The 22,972-nt window shown below is 42.1% G+C and overlaps 1 protein-coding gene across 8 annotated transcripts in view; it reads right to left on the bottom strand.

Annotated features, from left to right (window-relative positions):
• Window positions 1-22,972, bottom strand: part of AGAP1 (ArfGAP with GTPase domain, ankyrin repeat and PH domain 1) — a 589,384-nt gene that overhangs the window by 124,269 nt on the left and 442,143 nt on the right. For all 8 annotated transcript variants that reach the window (XM_068245326.1, XM_068245327.1, XM_068245325.1 and 5 more), the window contains 2 exons: window positions 21,213-21,317; window positions 3,146-3,314 (listed from right to left, as the gene is read on the bottom strand). In XM_068245326.1, the coding sequence (XP_068101427.1) occupies window positions 3,146-3,314; window positions 21,213-21,317 (274 nt within the window). The remainder of the gene's footprint in view (window positions 1-3,145; window positions 3,315-21,212; window positions 21,318-22,972) is intronic.

Genomic DNA, 22,972 nt, shown 5'->3' with positions numbered 1-22,972 from the left:
GCATTGCGATTCTTACAGACGATGACACTGTGGTCATAAAAACCAAACAAGTGATAAAAGTGGATGTACTGCACACAGCAACTAATCCAGCTGCTTTTATTTTCTATCTGGACTCAGACATACTGTAAAACAGCTGGATGATGACAGCCTTGTAGAGGTAACACCTCCCACTAATTATTCATACAGGCCGGTGTGAGGATGGCCCCATACACTCAGGCTGGGGGCACACTTAGCAAAATTGCATGCGGTTTTTTTAGCAGTGCACTCAGGAAAAACGGATGCAATTCTACTTAGGCCCCTTTTACACTTAATCAGTTGTGCATTAGTACGCGTTAGTATGCATTGGTACGCATTTTTTCCATAGCAGTTCCACAGTTCTAGTTCCACAGATGGTGATTGGATTTCATGTTGAAATCGATTCACAATCTGTTTGCAGTAAAGGAAGCCATATGATCCCTCTCTGATCAGATTCGGTCAGAAAGGGATCTATCTGTTGGTCAAATCTGATGGCCAATCGACCAGTGTATGGCCACCTTTACTGCTTCATTTCCATACAGATAACATGCTTCTATTAACACTTGCAATGCCAAAAAAATAAGTTGACACAAGAAGGTTCTAAGGAGATTTAATAGGCCCCTTTCACACAATGCAGTCAGCTGCAAAACACAATACTGCCGCATCCCCATGGGGCTATGATTTTGAACATGGTGCGGCGTGGCCTGTCGCGATGTTGCAAAAGTAACTGTGCATCGTGTGCGGTGAACCAGACGGGAGACCTACTTTAGATGAAAAGTATGCCTTACACTCACAGTATGTTTGCACCACAGCAGTAAGATGCTATGGGACCACATTGTGGTGCGGTCTTATAGCAATCGCACAACAACAAAACGAGTCAAGCGTGCAAAGGACAAAGAGAACCTGTACTGAAAATAAAAGATCAAAATAACCATTCACAGGCCATACTTATCTCCCGTGTAGTCTACTCAATCTCTTTCTCCTCTCCTGCGTCCCATTTGTCGACTGTGATCAATGGAATTCTCCAGCCTCTATTTTAAAAATGGCCATTACCCCATAACAGCTTCCTGGTCAGCACACTGTTAAACTGTAATATCACCCACTTGAGCCATAGGGAAACATGGACATTACCTTGCACATTAAAGAGAGTCTGAAGCGAGAATAAATCACGTGCGCCCCTGCTAAACCGCCGCTATCCCGCGGCTTAACAGGGGTCCCTGATCCCCCAAATCCCCTCGTTTCAGCGGGGGAGCGCTTCCTGGTTGGGGCAGGGCTAACCGCCGCAGCCCTGCCTCACACGCGTCTGTCAGCGCGTATCTCCGCCTCTCCCCCGCCCCTCTCAGTCTTCCTTCACTGAGAGGGGCGGGGGAGAGGCGGCGATGCACCGCTGATAGACGCGACTGGAGGCAGGGCTGCAGCCGTTAGCCCTGCCTTCAGGAGCGACCAAGTCTGCGACCAAGTGTCGCAGTGGGGGGTTTGGGGGTGAAGGGACCCCCGTTTAGCGGCGCTATATCGGCGGTTTAGCAGGGGCACGCGTGCCCCTGCTAACTATGAGCTCTGAAGCGGTGATTTATTCTTGCTTCAGAGTCTCTTTAAGCTGTAACTGACAGCTGCTGATATATAACTGACAGCAACTGGTATATTTCAGTTCTGAGAAAATATTGTCAGAACCGGAAGGGATCATTGTAAGCAGAAAATGGTGAGCCTCTGAGAGGAACTGACGTGAGGTTAGTATGTAATATTCATTTGCAGCTACATCATGTGTTTATTTTAAATAATTTTACCCACTTCAGGTTCCCTTTAAACATACTGTCATATGCAGGGAGGAACCGTTTTTTGTGTTTGTTTACTCAGCAACTGACTGGATGTTTAAAACCAAAATGCCTGTATATCTTACATTTGAGATTTTAAGCTCTACAGGGAAGGGTGCTGCACCCTTTCTGTGTCATGCGTCTGTGATTACAAGTTCTTGTTACCCATGGCAACCAGATTCCTCGCTGTCCTGAAACCCACAGAAACCAAAGTAAAGTATTCAACTGACAAAGACTGCTTCGTGGGCACAAAGTATTATGCAACTATGGTTAATTGTGAGAAAGTGATGGAAAGGGAAATGCAGCACCATGTTATTACCACCAGCCACAAAATAAAAACCATCCATTACTGCTAACCATCAAATTATACGCACATATTCAGAGGTGAATTCATTAGCTGTAACTAGTAGAACAGCGTGCAGAGCAGATGGTGAAAAAAGAGAGTTCATATTTATTTACAGTCATTACTTCTTTAACTTGACTGACAAGTCTGTGAAAGCTGACATCTCATAAAACAGATAGACCGAGCGGCTGAAGTACAATTAGACGCAAGCAGCATTCTCAAGCTGCCTTTTACAGTTTAAAGATTTACTTAGATGACTTCCTTCCAGTGTGCAGCTTCTAGATGACATTCTTTAATAGTTTTTCCTGACAGTAGAGGTTTACATACGGTGACCATTACGGTCTACTACAGTCATTGCAGAACAACATTACATTTAGCTGTCTTGCTACCAGAGGATGGGGGCAGGACACCATTCTCACTAACTGGACCTCACTGTCTCATCAAAATAATTGTCCTTATAGTATACAGGAATTAGGGTGCACACACATAACCAATTTTGATTGGCCAATTCTACCACCTCCATAAAGTATAAGAGCCAACAGATTTTCAATACTAAGAGCACAAAATTTCAGATAAACGCTCATATTTACATGGAAGTGGTAAAATTGGTCAATGTTTGGCCAATCAAAATTGGATGTGTGTACCCATCCTTAAGGGGCCCATACACCTAACGATTTTCCCGCCGATATATAGCAGATTCAATCACTGTGATCGAATCTGCCGTGAAATCATTGCGCAAATGCAAACGATTGATTTCCGTCCGAAATGCGCGATGTGACACTGAAATCTACATCCAGGCAGGAATAAGATGCTTGAAACAGGAAGATAGATTTCAATTACCTGCGTCCATAAAAGGTTAAAGAAACTCTGGGGAGCACCTGCTGCAACTGAATACTACATATATACTTTCACACAGCTTAATGCACTGGGCAGTTACATAATTGACATGTACCTACACAGTGTACACAACACTCACCTGTATTGGGGGAGATCTGAAGACCACTGACTTCCTTTGTCAGACCATTAGTCTTAGGGCTGGCAATGGGTGCACACGATGATGTCGCTCGCGGGGGCCTTTTCCCTGGAACCTTCACTGTGGTCCTCAGGAGGTCAATCTCTTTGCCATGAACGTTCTGCATGTAATCCTAAAAGACAAAAGGAAAAATGTATTTCAGGAGACTGAAACCAAAAAGACAAACATTTTCCTCAAACACGCATAGTGAAAATATATGGCGGGCAACTTGTCAATTGCTATCTAGCCTGAGTGTCCGAGGTGTTGTTAATTCTTAGATAAAAGCATTGTTCAGACGGCCACATTTATAAATTAGCCCATCAGTTTAACAGATGAACACTTTTCAGCATCACCACGCTTTCCACAATTAAAGAGGAACTGTAACTGTAACTTCACTTCAATCAGAAGCTGATACCCCTTTTCCCATGAGAAATATTTACCTTTTCTCAAACAAATCATCAGAGAGGTCTGAGTGGTTGATATTGTGGTGAAAACTCCTCCCACAGTGTGAGGTCAGGACCTGGGTCCTGACATCACACTGTGGGAGCCTTGTAGCATTGTGGGAAATATTGGCTGTTTCCAACTACCAAGCAACAGCATCTCCCTCTGTGCAAATGTAAATCTATTAAAAAAAAACCTTTTAGCCAATTGCATTGTTAGGGGGTGTGGTTATAGATAATGGTAGTTGGTACTGATGTCTGCCAGTAGTAAAGATGATTATGTGCAGCACTTTATAAAGAGCTACAGACACGGCTGCTTCTATAGCGGCAATCTCCATTTGGAAAAGTGGACAACGCTGGTGTTGCACCTATTTGGCACTATTGCTGCTATCAGCAGTTTGCTAATAGTCATATTAAAGAATAAGCTGGTGACCTGTGAATGGTGACCCCTTTATTCTAAACTTTTCAGCACAAGTCAATGTAGGGGTATTACGGTAGTGGATGTTCCCCACTGATTGCCAGGTAAAAAAATCTGGTCCCACTTCAGCAGGAAACTTCTTATAATGGGTGTTAATGTTTAGAAATATTACAACTAAGAAGAATAACATTAACAGCTTTAATATTTACAGAAATAAGCCCCATTCTTATGAGGCTCATAAGCTGTATATTTTTTTCTTACAAATAAGTTATGAGCTTACTGGAAGTTTTTCCTCCTCCACATGTTTTTGTGAACTGACAGATTACAGTCTAGAGGTGTCTTGTAAAAGAACAGAAAGGTTTAAAGTCACTCTTAAAGATGAAAGCAGGGGAGGATTCAGAATCAGTGTTCTACTTCGTTCTCAGATATAGACTGCAGAACAGAAGCGTAGCAACAGAGGATGCAGAGAACCAGGGCCCCTGGAACGGAGGGTCCATGTAGGGCCATCCGTGAGCCACTATTGCACTGGCTTACAGATGGCCCTAGGTGGGCCTTCTGTTCATCATTGGTGCTATAGTGGTAATGATCACCTCTATATGTCCTTTGCATAACACTAATCATTAGCAGCTTCCCTCCAAGAGCTTACGCCTCTCCAAGACTGAAGCAGTCCTTAAAAAGCAGGTTTTGGCACCCCCATATTAAGTGATTATGTACAACACAGGATGTTAACAATATGTCTGATTCCGTGAAAGCACGAAGTAGACACTGCAGAATTTTTGCAAGATTAGCATCAGCTGTAACAAAGAAATGTTTTCTTTAAAGGTTATATATGCTGTTGCGTATCATTTAAGGGCACTGACTCAGGAAACCAGGGTTGGAATCCTATTCAGTAAGCCAGCCCCTGTTCAGCAGGGAGTCCTTGGGCAAGACTCCCTAACACTGCAGGGTGGCCTACTGAGCTCGCCCTTAGAGGTTGCAGCTCTCAAGCGCTTTGAGTCCAACAGGAAAAAAGCACTATACAAATGTTGGTATTATTAATGTTACGGTTATACAGGTGTTCATGTTCCTTCTCTGTGCCTCAGCTAAAGCTCTATACAGACCGACTCATCTGTTTTCAATGGGACTGCACTAGTCATCAAAGAGGCGCTCACATCCATGGTTTCTGCTACTAAGGCCCTTTAGTATTGACCTGAGGAAGCAGGCCAGCAACTGTGAAACGCATTGTCTTTTGTGCATGAATAAAAACCTATACTTACCTAGTGGTTTGTTATTTGAGGAGGTAAGATCGATTTACTCATAAACATACCTGACATTAGATACAAAGGGTGCCTCCAACAGTGTTTTTCAGACTAGCTATACTCTTAGGGGTCCCCTATTGAAAACCTTAGAGTTTCCAGTAAACCCAAGAAGTGTGACCGACCAAAACCTGCCAACAGGATGGGAACGATTAATTTTCCCATAGGCTTTAATGGTGATTACCGTTCTTTGCAACCCACCCTTGTGAGTATAATACTTACATTCTTTATTATACCAATTTATAGAAACAATAATGCACCATTGGGCTCCTGGTCTCTCTCATATAGATACCTGGAGTCAGCATCTTCGACCACCAGGAATCATACCAGAGTGCTCTTCAAGGTTGGGCTGACATTCAAATCCCTACGCAATTAGGGCCCTGGATACAAAGTACTTGATGAAACTACACCAGACCTCTCACAACATCAGATCAGCAGGATCCATAAACTTGGTCACTCCCACAGTGCACTACAAAACTTTTGGAGCCAGAGCTTTCTGTCATGCTGCCCCTACCCCTTGGAACATCTTACCACACCCAGTAAAGACAGCCCCATCCCTGAAGGTAATCAATCTATTACTGTTCTGAGACATTCTTATGAGTCCTATGGGAGAAAAGTGCTTTACAAATGTTGTTTGTTGTTGTACATAATTGTCTACCATCTCATGACTGTACCTGAACTAAAGCTCAAGTAAAGCCACAACACCATTAAACACAAATTATGATAGCAACCATGTAGTACATAAAAAAAAAAAAAAAAAAAAAAAAAAAGACTTGAGAGCTGTGTTTCTGCACCTGTACACCTCTTCATACAAATCCAAGCTTTCAAGAGTCTATTAATTCCTGTTAAAAGAGATAGGATCTTGCATTTATATGCGTGGCTTCTACTGTAATGCTGGGATTCTGGGAAATGTAGTCTAGCATCCACATTTACACTGTGAGATTGTGTTTTCAATTTCCAAAAGAAAACAATTGACCAAAAGCCAAACACAGGAAAAATGCTGTGTGCGGTACGCTTGGCCGTAACTCGCTGCATGCAGACTAATGCTGGGCATACATGGCTCGATTTTGCCTCCCAATCGATTCACTGTTCGATTCCGCAGGTGATTCCCTTATCTTCTGCTCGTTTTTCTTATCTTTTTCCATTGTCCTCAATGCGGAATCGAGCACGGAAACGGTCAGGAGGGAGATCGGACATGTTGGAAATTATCTATTGAGCCATCTAAATGGCTCAGAATCGAGCTGTGTATTCCCAGCATTAGAATGTCCCATGGTCATTCCTGACTGACTTGTCCAGCTAATATGATAAGAGAACATACAGTAAGTACTACATGTCCTATACATACAGCTAATGAAAATGGTATTCTGTCCTGCACTTTGCTTACACAGTAAAATCCATTTTCAGTGAACTTCATGGGACCTGACCAAGTAGTTTACTATATTTTAATTGATCACACATTGTGTGGTTTCCTATGACAGGATCATGGTAGGTGAAATCTTGCAGATCGTCCTAGCGGGAGAGAAGTACACAAAGTGAGGGGGTAAAGGACAGTGTATTGGGGACACCTTCCTTATAGGTGGAAGTTCATTTATGAAGAAAGCTGTGTGACTAACGGCATTTTAAGCGAGTCTAGCTGGTCTGTACTGGGTCAGCCCAGCTATCTGGTGAGCGCTTATCTGTACCATTGTGCATGGTGTTACATGTTACACTGACACTTTGGGGAAATTTTTACACGGTAGAAGAGCATGGCAGGTGGAGGAAGTGTTATGACTCCTATGTGTGAATTGAATTACGCTATGTACTCTCCCCTTTCTTCTGAGCTATATACAGGGAGAAGCTCACTGCCGGGGACAACCTGATTATTCAAGCAAGCTTTGCTGATATATTAAGCTATCAGCCAATGGACATTGGTGAGAGTAGAATTGCGATCACCATTTGAGCACATTGCTATTTATTGTGGATTTGCTGACTGAGACTGTCATATCATTTGAAAGTGGACTGTGTCTAGAAGTTCTGGTCTGGATTTATAACTTAATGTTTATTGTCTCTTGCATGATATATGTAGTGACGAGCACTGTACACACAACCATTTAGATTTAATTAGGGAGGAGATACCCCCATTTGTGTATAGCGATCCACTAGGATTGTGTGAATGAGGCTATATATATTTATTTGTAGGAGAAGCGCTTATACCACCCTTTGTATATACATTGTATAGTCATACAGGCCGGGACCCGGGGACTATGTATACTATAGATAGAGGTTTACTACATCAGAGCCTACTATTCGAGATTCTACTGTGTACACTGATTTTAATCACTTCTCATTCTAACTGCAATTAGAATTTACCTAGTTCAATTTTGGATTTAAGAACATTATATATGAACATTGACAGTGTGCATCATTTACACATGTCCATATCTAGAACATACTGCAGAATATGACGACATAAAAAACACTGTGTAAACAGATGCTTAAATGCATGTCTTCTCAAAAATAATGAACCAATTTGCCGCTGTATGTGCAGAAAGCTGCGGGCCATTGGCTTAACCTGCATTTGTATTGTTTATAGAGGTGTGGTGAGAAGGAGATGCCCCTTTAAACTGTCCTCTTTTCACCATGCAAATACTGGGAACAGGCTGTGTGTCCTGGCTCACAAATGCAGATTTCCCCCTCAGCCAGCATCTATCTGAAATCACTGATCAGAGGAAAACAGCTCAAGATCAAGGTAGACGGCCACTTAACAAGGCTTGAGAAGGAGGCAGCTCAGACACTTGTGAGATTAAAAACATTTAACAAGTCTCTGGGGTCTACTCCAGAGACCCCCCTCCCACACAAGGCCCCAATCCTACCCCTCTAAAACCTGAAAAAGCCGTAATTGCAAAGCTATTAGCATGTTCTGCTCATGCCGTCGCTAATCTCTTAACATAGGAAACAAATAAAGCCGCACGAGTGGAGAGATTATCAGCGAGGGGGGATCTGGCCCTGGTCCTGCATATCATAGGCATATCGAGACCTCCGGGATTGACTGCAGCTCAGCGTGTGCGTTCTCTTTATCATGATGTGATCTAAGCACTGACGGACTGTTTAAAGAAATAAACGTGTTTACAATTGTCACTTACACAATCACAGAGGAACAGGGCAAACTCCATGGATTAGGGTTACTGCAACATGGCAAACCACAGAACAGAAAATAATACTTGTGACTGCAGGTTAAAACTCAAATATTACTTGTATGTGTTAATGGCCAAAAAACAAAACCACACCAATATGCTGAGACATTTCTGCCATTTCACAGACCGTATTTAACCACAGCTTTATATATAAATACCAGCTGGCTGGGTCAACAATGCAACCGAAAAAATATAAGCAGTAAGTGGTTTCCTATGACAGGATCAGTTGCACAATGAAATGACTGTATACTCTTGTACAGCAATAAGATGTCGGCGCTATATAAACACTAAATAATAATAATGGGCGTAGTTTAAAAACACAAACTTAAAAAAAAATAATAAAAAAAAAAGACACGAAAGCAACCACTGAAGGAAACTGCCCTAACAACCACTCTTACAAGTGAGGCTTCATATGTAATTTTATGAGAAACAAAATGAGAATTCAGATTGCTTGTTATGGACAACTTTTCAAAGTTTTTCCTCTTTCCTTTCACTAAGTTTTATGAATTGCCCCCAAAGTCACCACAATACTATTTCTGTTCTTCCCTCTAGTGGTCAGAAATTATGTTGCACCAGCTTAATAACTATTAGTCTGGAAAAGGGTTACCATTTAAAGTACAAATTAGCCACAAAAATATGTTACATGTGGCTATACATTGCTAAAGTTATTGTAAACCACCAAACTGCAAGACAATGAAAGATTATAAATATCCATTGATCTAAAAAAAAAAATACTCAATGTTGGGTCACAGATTTGAAAGCAATGTCATACTAAATTGCACAGATGCTACAAGAGGATATTTTTTGTGCTGAAATGTTCATTAATGGTGGACGGTTCACCTCTCCTCTGTTTGGTAAAAACCAGAATCAAAACGCAGACAACTTATCTTTCGGTTTAAAATTAGGACTTGCAGATACAATAAATAGGGCAGAATTTGGCAATATGCTACATTTATGGTAAATTTTGGTTAATATTCGAGAGATTATTCAGCAAATACTATTTTAACAAGTGAGTGTTTTTCTCTATTAGATCAGCTGTTTAAGAATAGCAGATTTATTTTTTTAAACATACTATAAATACATAAATTAAGTGTACCAACATTTTCAAAAATACATTTCTCTGCAAGCTAGAAATATAATTTGACTAACACCTGCCATACGTATCTGTATTTGATAACAGATATTTACCTAGAAAGCCTTATTTGTTACCTCGAAAAACACTAATGCTTTGTTAAATCTTCCTAAATATTTACCCTTCATTAGTGATGATGAGCAAACTCTCCTTATATACACAAGATTCAAGAAGAGAAAAGAATTTAGCCAACCGAAGCCAGGATCTGCTGATCAACTAGCTGGCAATTGGCTAATTAACAATCAGCTGGGGAGCTTTGATTGGCTCAGTTTAATTCCCTTCCTGAGTGAGCGGATACATACATGCTAGGATTCCTTTTTTTCTGCACATTGCTGCCCAACATACCATGTCTTTTTGGATACATTTCCTTTCCTGCGCTAGTCTTCCCCTCGAATATCGTAAATACAGGCATTTGACATGTAAATATGGCTTCCTATATATCGGATTAGGTGATAGGTAATGACATGTCTACAGCTCTGCAGGAAATGTTTGCTGAATCTTAATGGTAGTAGTTTGAGAGATAGAAAATGTAGCAATTCGCCACCTTATCAGATAAACAAATTAAGAAGCACGTAACTTCTTCATTTTAAAAAAAAACGTCCACCGATAATAGAAATGAATTTGGGATATTGCACGCCTGTGTGCGGATATAGCTGAACTGTGTTACATTGTAGGGTGGACAGGGTCACCAGAACTTCAACCTTTCTTAAGAATCCGGCAATCTGAGAGAATCGGAAAGCATCCGCTCTGCCTTTGCTACAGCATCCACACTGCTCTCATTAACTCTTGTGCAGCAGGGAACTCGCTGCACGGCGTCACCGAGACAGATGTGTACATTGTTCAGCAAGGCACTGCTTTGTGCCTGCACAGCACGCAAACGGTTAACGTTGCTTTCCCTAATTATGTTGCATCTTATTGCCATACACTTAATTAGCTGCATTAATGTGATTTCTTTTTACATAGGCAAGCAATTAAGGGCTATGATTGAGTTTCATTCAATTAGCCTCAACAAACATGCTAATTGATGTCCCAGATGCAAATGAGATGTGGTGAGATAGAGAGGCGCACACTGCGCAGTGGGAGGGGGGATTTTTGCAGAAAGTGTGGGGTCTCCGCGGGGACTGGTTGCAGTACTGCACCCCATGACTGTCAGCGCAGGGGGTACCCTGCTCTCGGACCGGCAGGGAATAAGAAGCTTAGTTTGGAGGGAAGGAGGGGCAGCGGCGGGGCTGTAGAAGACCCCTAGGGCAGCTTCCTAAAGCTGCAACAATTAGCTAGTGCAGACAGTAGAAACGGGCATGAGAGACAATATCATCCTGCAATCTGCTGTCTCCCTGCTAACTTTTGGTCATATCCTAAAGCTTTCCAGGTGCAGAGAAGTCTCTCATTGAAAAAGGCAGGTGGGGGAAACAAAACGAAAAGCACAAATCATACAATACTCTTGTCTCTGTAATACAAGAATAATATTATCATTATGGATGTGTACTAGAATTGACTGACAGGGAATCCATCCAATCGCCTGCAGTAACTGAACAGTATGGTAAATAAATGGCAAATAAAATGCATTAAGCGATTCGACTGTCAGCGCTAATTCTTCTTATGCTGTTGACTCACTAAAAAGCCATTTTTTTTCCTCCCGTCTCCTGAATGCAGCCAGTGCCAGTTGCTTCCAGAATGATTTCTAATGGGTTTCTATGCGAACGACGTTTGATGATCATGATCTGAAACGCAGCACTAAACGCTTGCGCTAGGACATTTTTCTCATACATTGCAAATATGGCATAAACAATATGCCAAGGTGGAGGTGTAATATAATGACTGCTCTATAGAACATGTAGTGGGTAGAAATAGCACGGCTCCGCTATGTACAGGATTTCCAGACAGGGAAAAAAACCCAGCATAACCTCTTGGCAAGGAAGAAGAGAGCCGCGGAGAGAGCGGGGGCTCGTTCGCCTTTTGCTTATTGAGTTTAAGGCATTACAACGCAGCAGCACAGAGGGAAGCAACACTAATTTTAATGCCATAAAATGCTCTAAAAGTGCCCCAGGCCCCGGCTACGTAGGAGCTACTTGCACCTAAATAAGACACGGTTCATTTCCTCTGCAGCTTAGCCTAATGTAATCAGCAGCCTGGAGACGTGAGCGGCACCGAGCAGATAGAGAGGGGGGACACCGCCAGCGGTCCGGGGGGCCGCGGACAGATTGCTGTTGATTAGAGAATTTTTCAGTTTTGACAAGGATGTAATGAAGAGCTTGTGAAGCTGTTCACCTGAGGAGAGGGCAGCCTGAGCCAACGTCACTTCTCAATCGTCCTATTACAGCCAGCACAATACACAGACCTGATCCAAATTAACACTTAAACATAGCAAAACTCGCAGGCTGGGATAGAAATACTCCACCAAAGGCGCAGTCCAACCTCACACCACTGCCACTTCACTTGGTGTGCTTAACTGACTGACTAAACATGTCTTAAGGGTTGGCTTGGTTTTAATTAAGTGTATTTAAAATGGGGCCATGATCAATAATGAAATACGCTTACATGCTTTATTTTACATCCTCCTTAAAGTAAACCTGAACTGACAGGGATATGGATGCTATCCTATTTAGTACCTTTTAAACAATACTAGTTGCCTGGCTGTCCTGCTGATCTCTTTAGCTGGAGTAGTATCTGGATCACACACCTGAAACAAGCATGTGGCTAATCTGTATGCTTGTTCTAGGTCTATGGTTAAAAGTTTTATAGGCAGAGGATCAGCAGGACAGCCAGGCAATGTGCATTGATTAAAAGGAAATCAATATGTCAGCCTCCATATCCCTCTCAGTTTAGGTGTGCTTTAACCACTTAAGTCAACCATAGTAGTCCAGATAGAAACTGCTCAAGTCTAACTGGACGCGTACACGCGTCTAGTGTTACAGGCACGCATGACCGCTGCTCATTCCGGTGGCTCATGGCGGCTTGTCCATATTGGCGATTGGGGAAGGGGAACAAGTGTTCTTCTAACTAATAGCAGTGCCTGAAATGAATGAACATGACCCCCATCAGGGGCCATGTCCATTCATAACAAAAGTAAAAAGAAAAAAAAAGAATGAAAAATCGAACACTTCCTGGTAAACCAGGATAGTGTTTCTAGCGCCATCTATTGGCAAAAAGTTAAATTACAGATACAACTTTTTAAAGAGACTCTGAAGTCTCCAGAAAATAAGTTTTTTACTTTAAAAACCTCATTAACGTTAATGCCCCTCTTAAAACGCTTCAGAACCGCGACTGAAAACCTCCTCAATCACCCCAAAAACACGGGGGTACATCGTGCGCTCCTTCCGCATAGAGGCAGTGCAGCTCTGCCTCTATGCACGTCAATCAGCACGTCTTCCTTCCCTGAGAGGGGTGGGGGAGAGGCGGAAAAACGCGATGATTGACACGCAGAGGCGGCAGCAAAATCCAGGACCAAGAAAGTCGTGGATTTTGCCTGCCCTGCACCCCCGTGAGTTTGGGGTGATTGAGGGGGTTTTCAGCCACGTTCTGCGGCATTTTAAGAGGGGAATTAATGTTAATGAGGTTTTTAAAGTAAAAACTTAATTTTCTGGAGACTTCAGAGTCTCTTTAAGAAATAAAAAAAAATACAATTAATTCTTTCCACCCCCCCTCCCCCCACCTCCCTTTCCAGATACCAAACCAATACATGTAAAACCCTCAAAACTGAAAAAATACACCTATACTTTCAAGTATATTGGCGCCATACATTGTACTAGAAACATAATTTAATTGTTGTGATAGCCGGGGCTAAGAGCAAATAAAATAGATGAGGTTTATTTATAGTAGCATTGCTTATTTCAAAACTATAGGGGTGAAATTGGAGAAATAGCATATTCTTTAATTTTTCATGTTTTTGCCTATAAAACGCATTGAACATAAAGTAATTACTGAAAACAAGTATTGCCCACAAAAAGTCTAATTTGTGGCGAAAAAAAACAAGATATAGATCATTCACATGTGAGAAGTAGAGATAAAGTTATGGCCAAATGAATGGGAGGAGCGCTGACAGGTGAAAATGGCTTTTGGAGTTAAAGGGGTTCTGTGGTGGTCTGTAAAAATAAAAAGTGTCACTTACCTGGAGCTTCTAACGGCCCCTACAGATATCCTGTCCTGCGCCATCACTGAAGAATCCTCCATTCCCCCCCCCCCCCCCCCCCCCCCGCGGGTCACCGTACAATTATTTGTCTAACTAGACAATTGTCCTTGCTCCTGCTCGCGTCTCCGGGAGCTTACTGCGCAGGCACAGTACAAAGTTTTCTCATACTGCACCTGCGCAGTAAGCTCCCAGAGATGCAAACAGGAGCAAGGACATGCGCAGCCACGCAGCTGCAGTGACAATCGTATAGTTAGACGAATAATTGGACAGCGACCCGTGGCGGGGAACGGAGGGTTCTTCAGTGACGGGTTCTTCAGTTTCCTGTATAAATCGTTGGTTGTTACAACAAAAAATGTCAATTGATTTTTTTATATAGGAGACACACACAGTGATATTTGAGAAGAGAAATCATGTTTATTGTATTTACAGAAAGCGTGCAATAATTGTTTAAATAAAATTAGGCAGGCGCATAAATTAAGGCACTGTTGTCATTGTCATTTTATTGATTCCAAAACCTTTAGAACTAATTATTGGAACTCAAATTGGCTTGGTAAGCTCAGTGACCCCTGACCTACATACACAGGTGAATCCAATTATGAGAAAGAGAATTTAAGGGGGTCAATTGTAAGTTTTCCTCCTCTCTCAAATGTCTCTGAAGAGTAGCAACATGGGGGTCTCAAAATAACTCTCAAATGACCTGAAGACAAAGATTTTTCACCATCATGGTTTAGGGGAACGATACAGAAAGCTCTCTCAGTGATTTCATCTGTCCGTTTCCACAGTTAGGAACATATTGAGGAAATGGAAGACCACAGACTCAGTTCAAGTTAAGGTTCGAAGTGGCAGACCAAGAAAAATCTTGGATAAACACAAGCGACGAATGGTGAGAACAGTCAGAGTCAACCCTCAGACCAGCACCAAAGACCTACAACATCATCTTGCTGAAGATGGAGTCACTGTGCATCGTTCAACCATTCTGCGCATTTTACACAAGGAGATGCTGTATGCAGAGGAAGTCTTTTCTCTGCCCACAGCACAAACAGAGCCGCTTGAGGTATGCTAAAGCACATTTGGACAAGCTAGCTTCATTTTGGAATAAGGTGCTGTGGACCGTTGAAACTAAAATTGAGTTATTTGGGCATAATAAGGGCGTTATGCATGGAGGAAAAAACACAGCATTTCAAGAAAAACACCTGCTACCTACAGTAAAATATGGTGGTGGTTCCATCATGCTGTGCAGCTGTGTGGCCAGTGCAGGGACTGGGAATCTTGTCAAAGTTGAGGGACGCATGAATTCCACTCATTATCAGCAGATTCTGTAGACCAATGTCCAGAAATCCTTGAGAAAGCTGAAGCTGTGCTGGATCTTTCAACAAGACAATGACCCTAAACACTGCTCAAAAATCCACTAAGGCATTCAAGCAGAGTACAATGTTCTGTAATGGCCATCTCAGTCCCCAGACCTGAATATAATTGAAAATCTGTAATGCGAGTTAGAGCGCTGTCCATGATCGGAAGCCTTCAAACCTGAATGAACTAAAGATGTCTTGTAAAGAGGAATGGTCCAAAATACCTTCAACCAGAATCCAGATTCTCATTGGAACCTACAGGAAGCGTTTAGAGGGCTGTAATTTCTGCAAAAGGAGGATCTACTAAATATTGATTTCATTTCTTTTTCGTGGTGCCCAAATTTATGCACCTGCCTAACTTTAAACAATTTTTGCACACTTTCTATAAATCCAATAAACTTAATTTCAATTCTCAAATATCACTGTGTGTGTCTCCTATATGATATATTTAACTGACATTTTTTATCGTAACAACCAACGATTTATACGGTAAAATCTTTCGCAACCCACTGTATCTGCAGGGGGCCGTTAGAAGCTTCAGGTAAGTGACACTTTGTTTTTACAGACCACCACAGAACCCCTTTAAGGGTTAAAATGGCCTGTGGGCTGAAGTGGTTAACATTTAGGCATGTCAGCCCCAGCATGTACAATATACGTTATTACTCTGTTTATACCAACCATAAATAAGCTACAATGTGTGCTGATAGTGTAATGGTTAAGGGCTCTGCCTCTGACATGGGACACCAGGGTTCGAATCTCGGCTCTGCCTGTTCAGTAAGCCAGCACCTATTAAGCAGGAGACCTTAGGCAAGTCTCCCTAACACTGCTACTGCCTATAGAGCGCGTCCTAGTGGCTGCAGCTCTGGCGCTTTGAGTCCGTCAGGAGAAAAGAGCTATACAAGTGTTTTTTTCCTTTCCTGACATGGGATCTCAGTTTGAAGCTGTCCCTACTGCTTCTACAGTTGTAAATTGATTCTGTACACTCAATAATAGCCCTCCACTGAAGTGCCAACAACATGTAAAATCACTAAGTACTACGTCAGTGATAACTCATTTGTTTGGTAAATAGTAGCTGTAATGTACAGTAAGTGTATTTTAACACAGATTTTAAATCAGCAAGACCATGGCATATTGAAAAAGGACATCATTTTTACCTTCAACAAATGTACACTTTACTTAGGAGTTCTAGACAACAAAACCCTTTACTTGCTGTTGAAAGTGGCACTTTTGTGATACCTGCTGCCACCAATCATAATTCACCCGATGGGGCAGGGGATTTGGGGAAAGGCGAGTATCACCAATACAGCAATGCCTGCAAGCTACAGCTTTCAGTACAATCCACTGCCAGGAGAAGCTGGCAGCATACAACAGTGCCGCAGACCACCCAACAAGGAGTCCCTATGTGAAGCTGCAGAATCCAACTGATGACACCAGAAGAAAGAATTCAGCAGCCATCTTCCAGTGTCAGCAGGATCCAGACCCAAAGAAGACAAAAGTGGAAGGACTTGCACTACAGCAAAGGAAGGAGGGCAGGCACAACAAAAGAGTATGTTAATAGAAAATCTTCAGGTGTCTCTAAATGTAGTTCAGAATTTCTGCACTACCTGGATATCCGCTTTCATAACTCAGAGATCCCTGTTGTGCGGCCTATACAAAGCTTCTGTATATGACATATAGATTAGTCTGTAATCTGCTATGGCTGGTTTATATTTCCTTCTCAAGGGTAAGTGGGATGCCTCTAATCAAATAATCACAGTACAGGTGCTCAATAAACTAATAACCACAAGAAAATTATGCAATTAGCAGTGACTAATCATGATACGTAATTAATTGGTGTAGTGCACTTAAACGTGAATGAATACGGGTTTATGGAAGAGGAAAGCAGCAAGGGAGAGATCCACAGTAAAGGATTGCAAGTGTTTTAAGTGGACCTGTATTCAAATCCAGTAGTGAAAAGCAAACCATGTTGCAACTTGATGACTGCTCAGTGCTTCACTTCGAGAGGAACTGTAACCAAAATAGCAATAAATAAAATTGCTTTTTATACAATATGTATGTATACATTATTTACTCAGTGCTTGTCCATTGTAAATTAAACGTGTGTGTGTGTGGGGGGGGGGGGGGGGGGGATTCTGCATAACAAACATCCTAGGATAAGCCTTAGTGGGAGGGGGAGCTACATACCAATATGCAGCAATATACAGTATTTAGGAAGTGTTTGTGATGCTGACAGGTCCGATCTGATTTTCAATCATTTTTCTGAGCGATTTCTCATAGAAGTGAATGGAAATTAATCAGAAAAACGATCAGAAAATCGATCGGACTGCAAATCTGCTGAAAAATCTCATTTTGTATTCCCAGCATTAGTCCGCTGTTGTTTATGTCTAGGCCCTCACTTGAGACCTCTTCCCTCACTTCCTGCCTCTGGAACGCCCATGAGTCTTTCAGGTTTTAACATGAAAACTTGTGGTCATGGACAGATAACGAGGGAAAGTCAGAAAACCGGGAAGTCAGACTAAAGAAAAAAAGTTATTTGCTCCAGTATTCAGTACTCTTGAACATGTGTCCCCAATTCTTGTCTAACTAAACAGGTACTGATGGAAATTTTCATTGATGGGGACAGATGACCAGTAAAAATCAAGTACCAAGTTTGAACTCCTTATTACCTGAATTACTTTTCTTCCCTGGAACTGCGCTTTAATAGACAAGTACACATCGTGTGTGAAGAGTTATTTGCACTTGTTGTCCATTGCTACCAGTCACATATTTTGCTCGTGGCCTGGGTGTGTGGCCTGAAATTGAACAAAATTCCATCCAGACGCATTCTGAAGAGTTGCAGATAGGCAGCTCTTTCATTTGTAGTGAACACACACTGAAGCGACCAGCAGCAAGCAGTGTGCACCTTTCACCACAATGGGGAGAATTCACAAAGCTTTTGCACCTGTTTTCACCTTATATACAGTATATTACATTTTAATGCTGTCAAAGAGCAAAAAAACCCCAATAGATATATATATATATATATATATATATATATATATACCGTATATACTCGAGTATAAGCCGAGTTTTTGGGATAAAAAAAAAGTGTCCCAAAAGTGGGGGTCTCGGCTTATACTCGCGTCATATTTCTAAAGAGTGGTGACGCTGTTTGTGAAGCTATAAATAAATGATCTCTAGTCCCCGGCATGTAGACTACAACCCCCACTGCCAGAGCAGTATGTGTTGAACAGTGTTTGCCTGCAGTTTCTGCCGGTATTTGACCCCCCATCACCTGCAGTGGTATGCCCGTGGTATGCATACCTCCAAGTTGAGTCGCCGGTATGAGATCATGTGAACCTAAAGAGTGGCAGCAGCATTATCCCCACAGGGAGACCGCCAGCTCAACCCTGGACGGTGTAAGTAAAAGCGGAAGAGCGGAGTCCGCGTATCATATGCTGCTGCCAAATGCAGGGAATGAGTGTCACGCAGGTTGCTAAGCAACGCGGCAGCTGGAAATGGAATAGCGGGGGACTAAAGGGTAGTTAACTGGGCAATAAGAACTCGGCTCCCTGCATCTGCGCAGAGTGAGCGCATTCACTCATTGGTTCCCTAGGTTTCCTCTTCAGCTTCCTTCTTCACACGTAATGTGAAGAGACACTGGAGTGCATCATAGAAATGAGACTAAAAGAAAAGCTGAAGAGGAATCATTGCGGCGGGAACCAGTGAGTGAATGCTCTCACTCTGCGCCGCTCAACAGATGCCGGGGGCCGAGTTCTTATTGCCCAGTAAACTACCCTTTAGTCCCCCGCTATTCCAATTCCAGCCGCCGCGTTGCTTAGCAACCTGCGCGACACTCATTCCCTGCATTCGGCCAGCGGCAGCATATGATACGCGGACTCCGCTCTCCCGCTGTTATTTACACCTATGGTTGAGCTGGCGGTCTCTCTGTGGGGCTAATGCTGCTGCCGCTCTCAGGTTCACATGATCTCATACCGGCGAGTCAACATGGAAGTATCCACGGCTGCTGTCATCCAGAGAGCCCAGTCCCTGGCTGCCACAAGGGTGACATGCTTACACAGGCTTGGCTCTCTTGTTAGCTACACCATATCCAGGTGAGACCTGTCCTTGGTAGGACAGGGTTTTATTAGGTCAACTAGACTCAGAGCCTTTTTGTTTTTACTCATTTTAGAGGTGTACATAGCTGCCTACAACTAAAACTGCCTAATTGCTCCTCCTGGGGGAATATTCTTAATTCCCACTTAGTGATCAGAGAACCCTCAACGGTCCTCAGTAGGTGCCATTTTCCTACCCCCGGCTTATACACGGGTTAATCATTTTGTCCTGGTCTTAAATGTAAAAATTAGGGGATCGGCTTATACTCGAGTATATACGGTAATTAAGGTAAGAGAAGTAATATTGAAATGAGGTGTATAAGAAACAACTTAATTTGAGTGCTTATTTTGTTTGTAAATGTGCTGAAAGGTAATTTTTATTAATTGGGTAAAAAATAAGTAATTTCGAGAAGTTTTATGAACTTACTCCAATATATGTGAACATGGTTAAAGAAGAAGCAAGTTGAACATTGCAGGGAAACTTACAGCTATTCTCACATAAATGGTGGCAGGCAAATGCAGAGGACAGACTTCCTGTATTCTTCAGAGATGTAATGTCAACCTGTATTATTGTTATTATGCATTGACATCTTCCCCAGCATTCTACAGAGAAGATAGTCCAGTCAATAACTGTGCATAGAGTGACACTCAGGCCTGAGCTGTACATTTTAGATGCAGTTTCTTCCCTTAATAAGCTGTTCCCACCAGCCCTCTGTGACCATCTCTAGTCATGTGATATTGGTGATATGATTAGAAGGCTTTTAGGCAGGTTTTAAGGGGCCCATACACTGGTCGATTTCAGCCATCAATCGATTGTATGATTGATTTGATCTATCTGACTGGATGGAAAATATAGGTCGATCTGTTGCTGGTAGCAGATCGATGGCCCAAAGAGTTGCATTGGATCTAATAGTATAATAATGCATTAAGATCTAATTCCAATAGATTTCTTTCTGAAATCTATTGGAAATCTGTTCCTAGTGTGTGGCACACATCAAATAGATTCCTGTCAGATTCGACTTGACAAGCATCTGAAAGAAATCTATCCGATGATCGAATCTGCTGCAAATCTAGAAGTGTATGGCCACCTTTAGCCTCTCAGCTAGTAGCTGCAGCTAGGGATGGTCAATGAGGTGCAAAGCATGGCCACCTTTAGGAAGAACATTAAAACTGCAACCCATGGAATTGTGTGTAGAGAATAGTTACTAATTGTGGCCCAAAGCAACCAGTTTCATTTGCAAATGGCAGGTGGAAGCAGGACAAATGTTTCGGGGGAACCACTCACATACAAAAGCAGAGCACAGACTTCCTGTACTCATCAGAGATGTAAAGTGAACCTGTCTCCACCTGCTACAGATTGAGATCAGAGTCTTTATTATACTAGCCTTTTCCAACCTCATCCAACAACTTCCATTGGTTCACTGCCATCATATTTAGTCATGTATAATTGGTGACAGGATTTGTGGACACCAGTTTAGTGACGGTTAATTTTAAAGTTGTGAACCAAAGGCTGACATCTATGTTGAAAGGGGTTTACTCCCTAACTAAGGTAGTTCACTTCCTGGCAACTTGTAGGTTTTCACAGAACAAATATTTGCAGTACTTCATTTTTCGCATGGCTCCAACTGCAGCAATAATGCTGTACTGCAGCATGACCATTCCTTCTGTGGCAGTAACTCAATAGTACCACAGTTAAATAGAGTCTAAATAGTTGTTAAAATATTTTAGCATCTGGTGCATCAAGACTAAGGATGATCAATGGTTTGAAAAATGTTGCAAACAGATAAAATATTATGCAAATTGCATATGTAAATGTATGTGGCTTGAAAATGGGCCAATCGAATCCCACCTGAGCAAAATTCAATTGGTCTATTTTCAAGCTTTTATATATTTTCATAATCCTGCAGCAACTCAATACAATTTGCTTTTTATTGACCATCCCTGATCAAGACTAAATATCAAAGCAAGCTGTAAGTAAGATGACATAGGAGCAGCACTTACATGTAAACTAGGGTGATAGGTGAGTACTCCATTGTCAGACAACGTGACATATTTCTTCTTCCATTCTTTATTTAGAGACTTTCCACTTCTCTTGAGCAGCATGCCCTGGAAATAAAAAGAATAAATATCAGCAACAAGCAGACACGCCTGGTGTGTGTGAGAGAGAATAATTAAGATGCGACCATATTCAATTGGACAAAAATTCCCACATCTATAAGAAATCAAAGCATAATCTGTGAAATGATTCATTAAATGTGATCATTCTGAAGTCAGTTGCAATCACATTACCAAATGACAATGGCAGGAAATATTAATCTAATTTAATCAAATTGAATAAAACTTAAGATGATTGTTTTTAAACTGACTTTTTTTTAATCAATTGTATAAAATGATTGCAATAAAATCTATTGGTATATGGCCAGCACAAGGCTTATGCCAGAACAGGGAAAGTATGTCAGTAAGAAATCACTGCCTTAAATTGGTTATTCCTTGTGCTTTCTATAGGGAGTCTACACACTGCAACTCATTTCTCTATTAGGAAAGATCTGAAGCCGAGTCCCTTGATGTCTGTTGGGCTGGCCATACATTGGTCGATGTGGCCAATGACCCTGCTCTGATCATAACCATAAAAAGGATGGAACTAATCTATCTGATCAAATCCTTCCACACACTTTACACAGATTTCCAATAGATATCAACATGAAATCTATTGAAACTCTGTGGAGCTGCGCACTACCAGACCCCCCAATCTATGTGCTCTCCCATCCCTCCTCCTGGGGCTGTACAGAGTAGGCAGTGCAGCTTATGCTCACCAGTACGCCACCACGTGTCTTTTCTCTGGTGCTCCACCCTGTCTCTTCTCTCCCGGAGCACCTGAGTCCAGTCACAAAAGCAGGAGAGAAGAGTTGGAGAGGAGTGCCCAGCCGCTATGGAGAGAAAACACGCACCAGTGGAGAGGTGAGTGTAAGCTCTGATGCCAACACTGCACATTGCTTGTCCCAAAATCAAATGCTACTAGCGTAGCTCTTCCGATCCGCTGCCAAACTATATTGTCCGGCTGGCACAATCAGCTGATTTAATCGATTTTGGACAAAAATCTTTGTTAGGATATCATTTGCAGCCTTGATTTCTAGCAGATTTCTAGCAGATTTGATTGGAGTGATCAAATATGCCAGATATCAAAATGAAAATCGATAAGTGTGTGATCACCTTAACCCTCTGAAGAAAAGCTTTTACTGCAGAAAATCGCTGTGACTAAGCAATTTCTGTGCTTCATCACTTATGTGAGACTAGCCTTAGTTTATGAGGGGAACAGTAGTACAAAAAACAAATGTTGACCTCCCTACCTAAGTTATCCATGCCCTGGACCATGGGAGTGAAGATGTCAAAATGTGAATAACATTAGGCATTTAGGTTCGGAGCTCTTTTCCAACGCAAGTACAACTAAGTTAGAGCTGGTTCACACGGGCGTCTGCTGAGCTTTTGCTTGGCATTGCGTTCAAACGCCAGCGTTTAAAAGCTAGCTTTTGAAAGCTTTTGAAAAGCGTTCAAGGCTAGCAGTTCTGGTCTCTGCTATTGTTTCCTCGCGTTTACTGCCTCTGAAAGCAGCATGTTGCTTTTGAGACTAGACGCAACGCTGGGATCTACTGCCAGGCTTTCATGAAAGCCTGCAAAAGCCAGCTCTAAACGGTCCCATTCACTTGCATGGGATGGCAGTAGATCCCTAAAAACGCTGCGTCTGAAACGCTGCGTTAAACGCC

This window comes from Hyperolius riggenbachi, chromosome 7 (assembly GCF_040937935.1).
Source record: "Hyperolius riggenbachi isolate aHypRig1 chromosome 7, aHypRig1.pri, whole genome shotgun sequence".
In the NCBI taxonomy this organism is placed as follows: domain Eukaryota; kingdom Metazoa; phylum Chordata; class Amphibia; order Anura; family Hyperoliidae; genus Hyperolius; species Hyperolius riggenbachi.
Note: the sequence above shows the minus strand (reverse complement) of the source record. Positions and strands in the feature narration are given on the sequence as shown.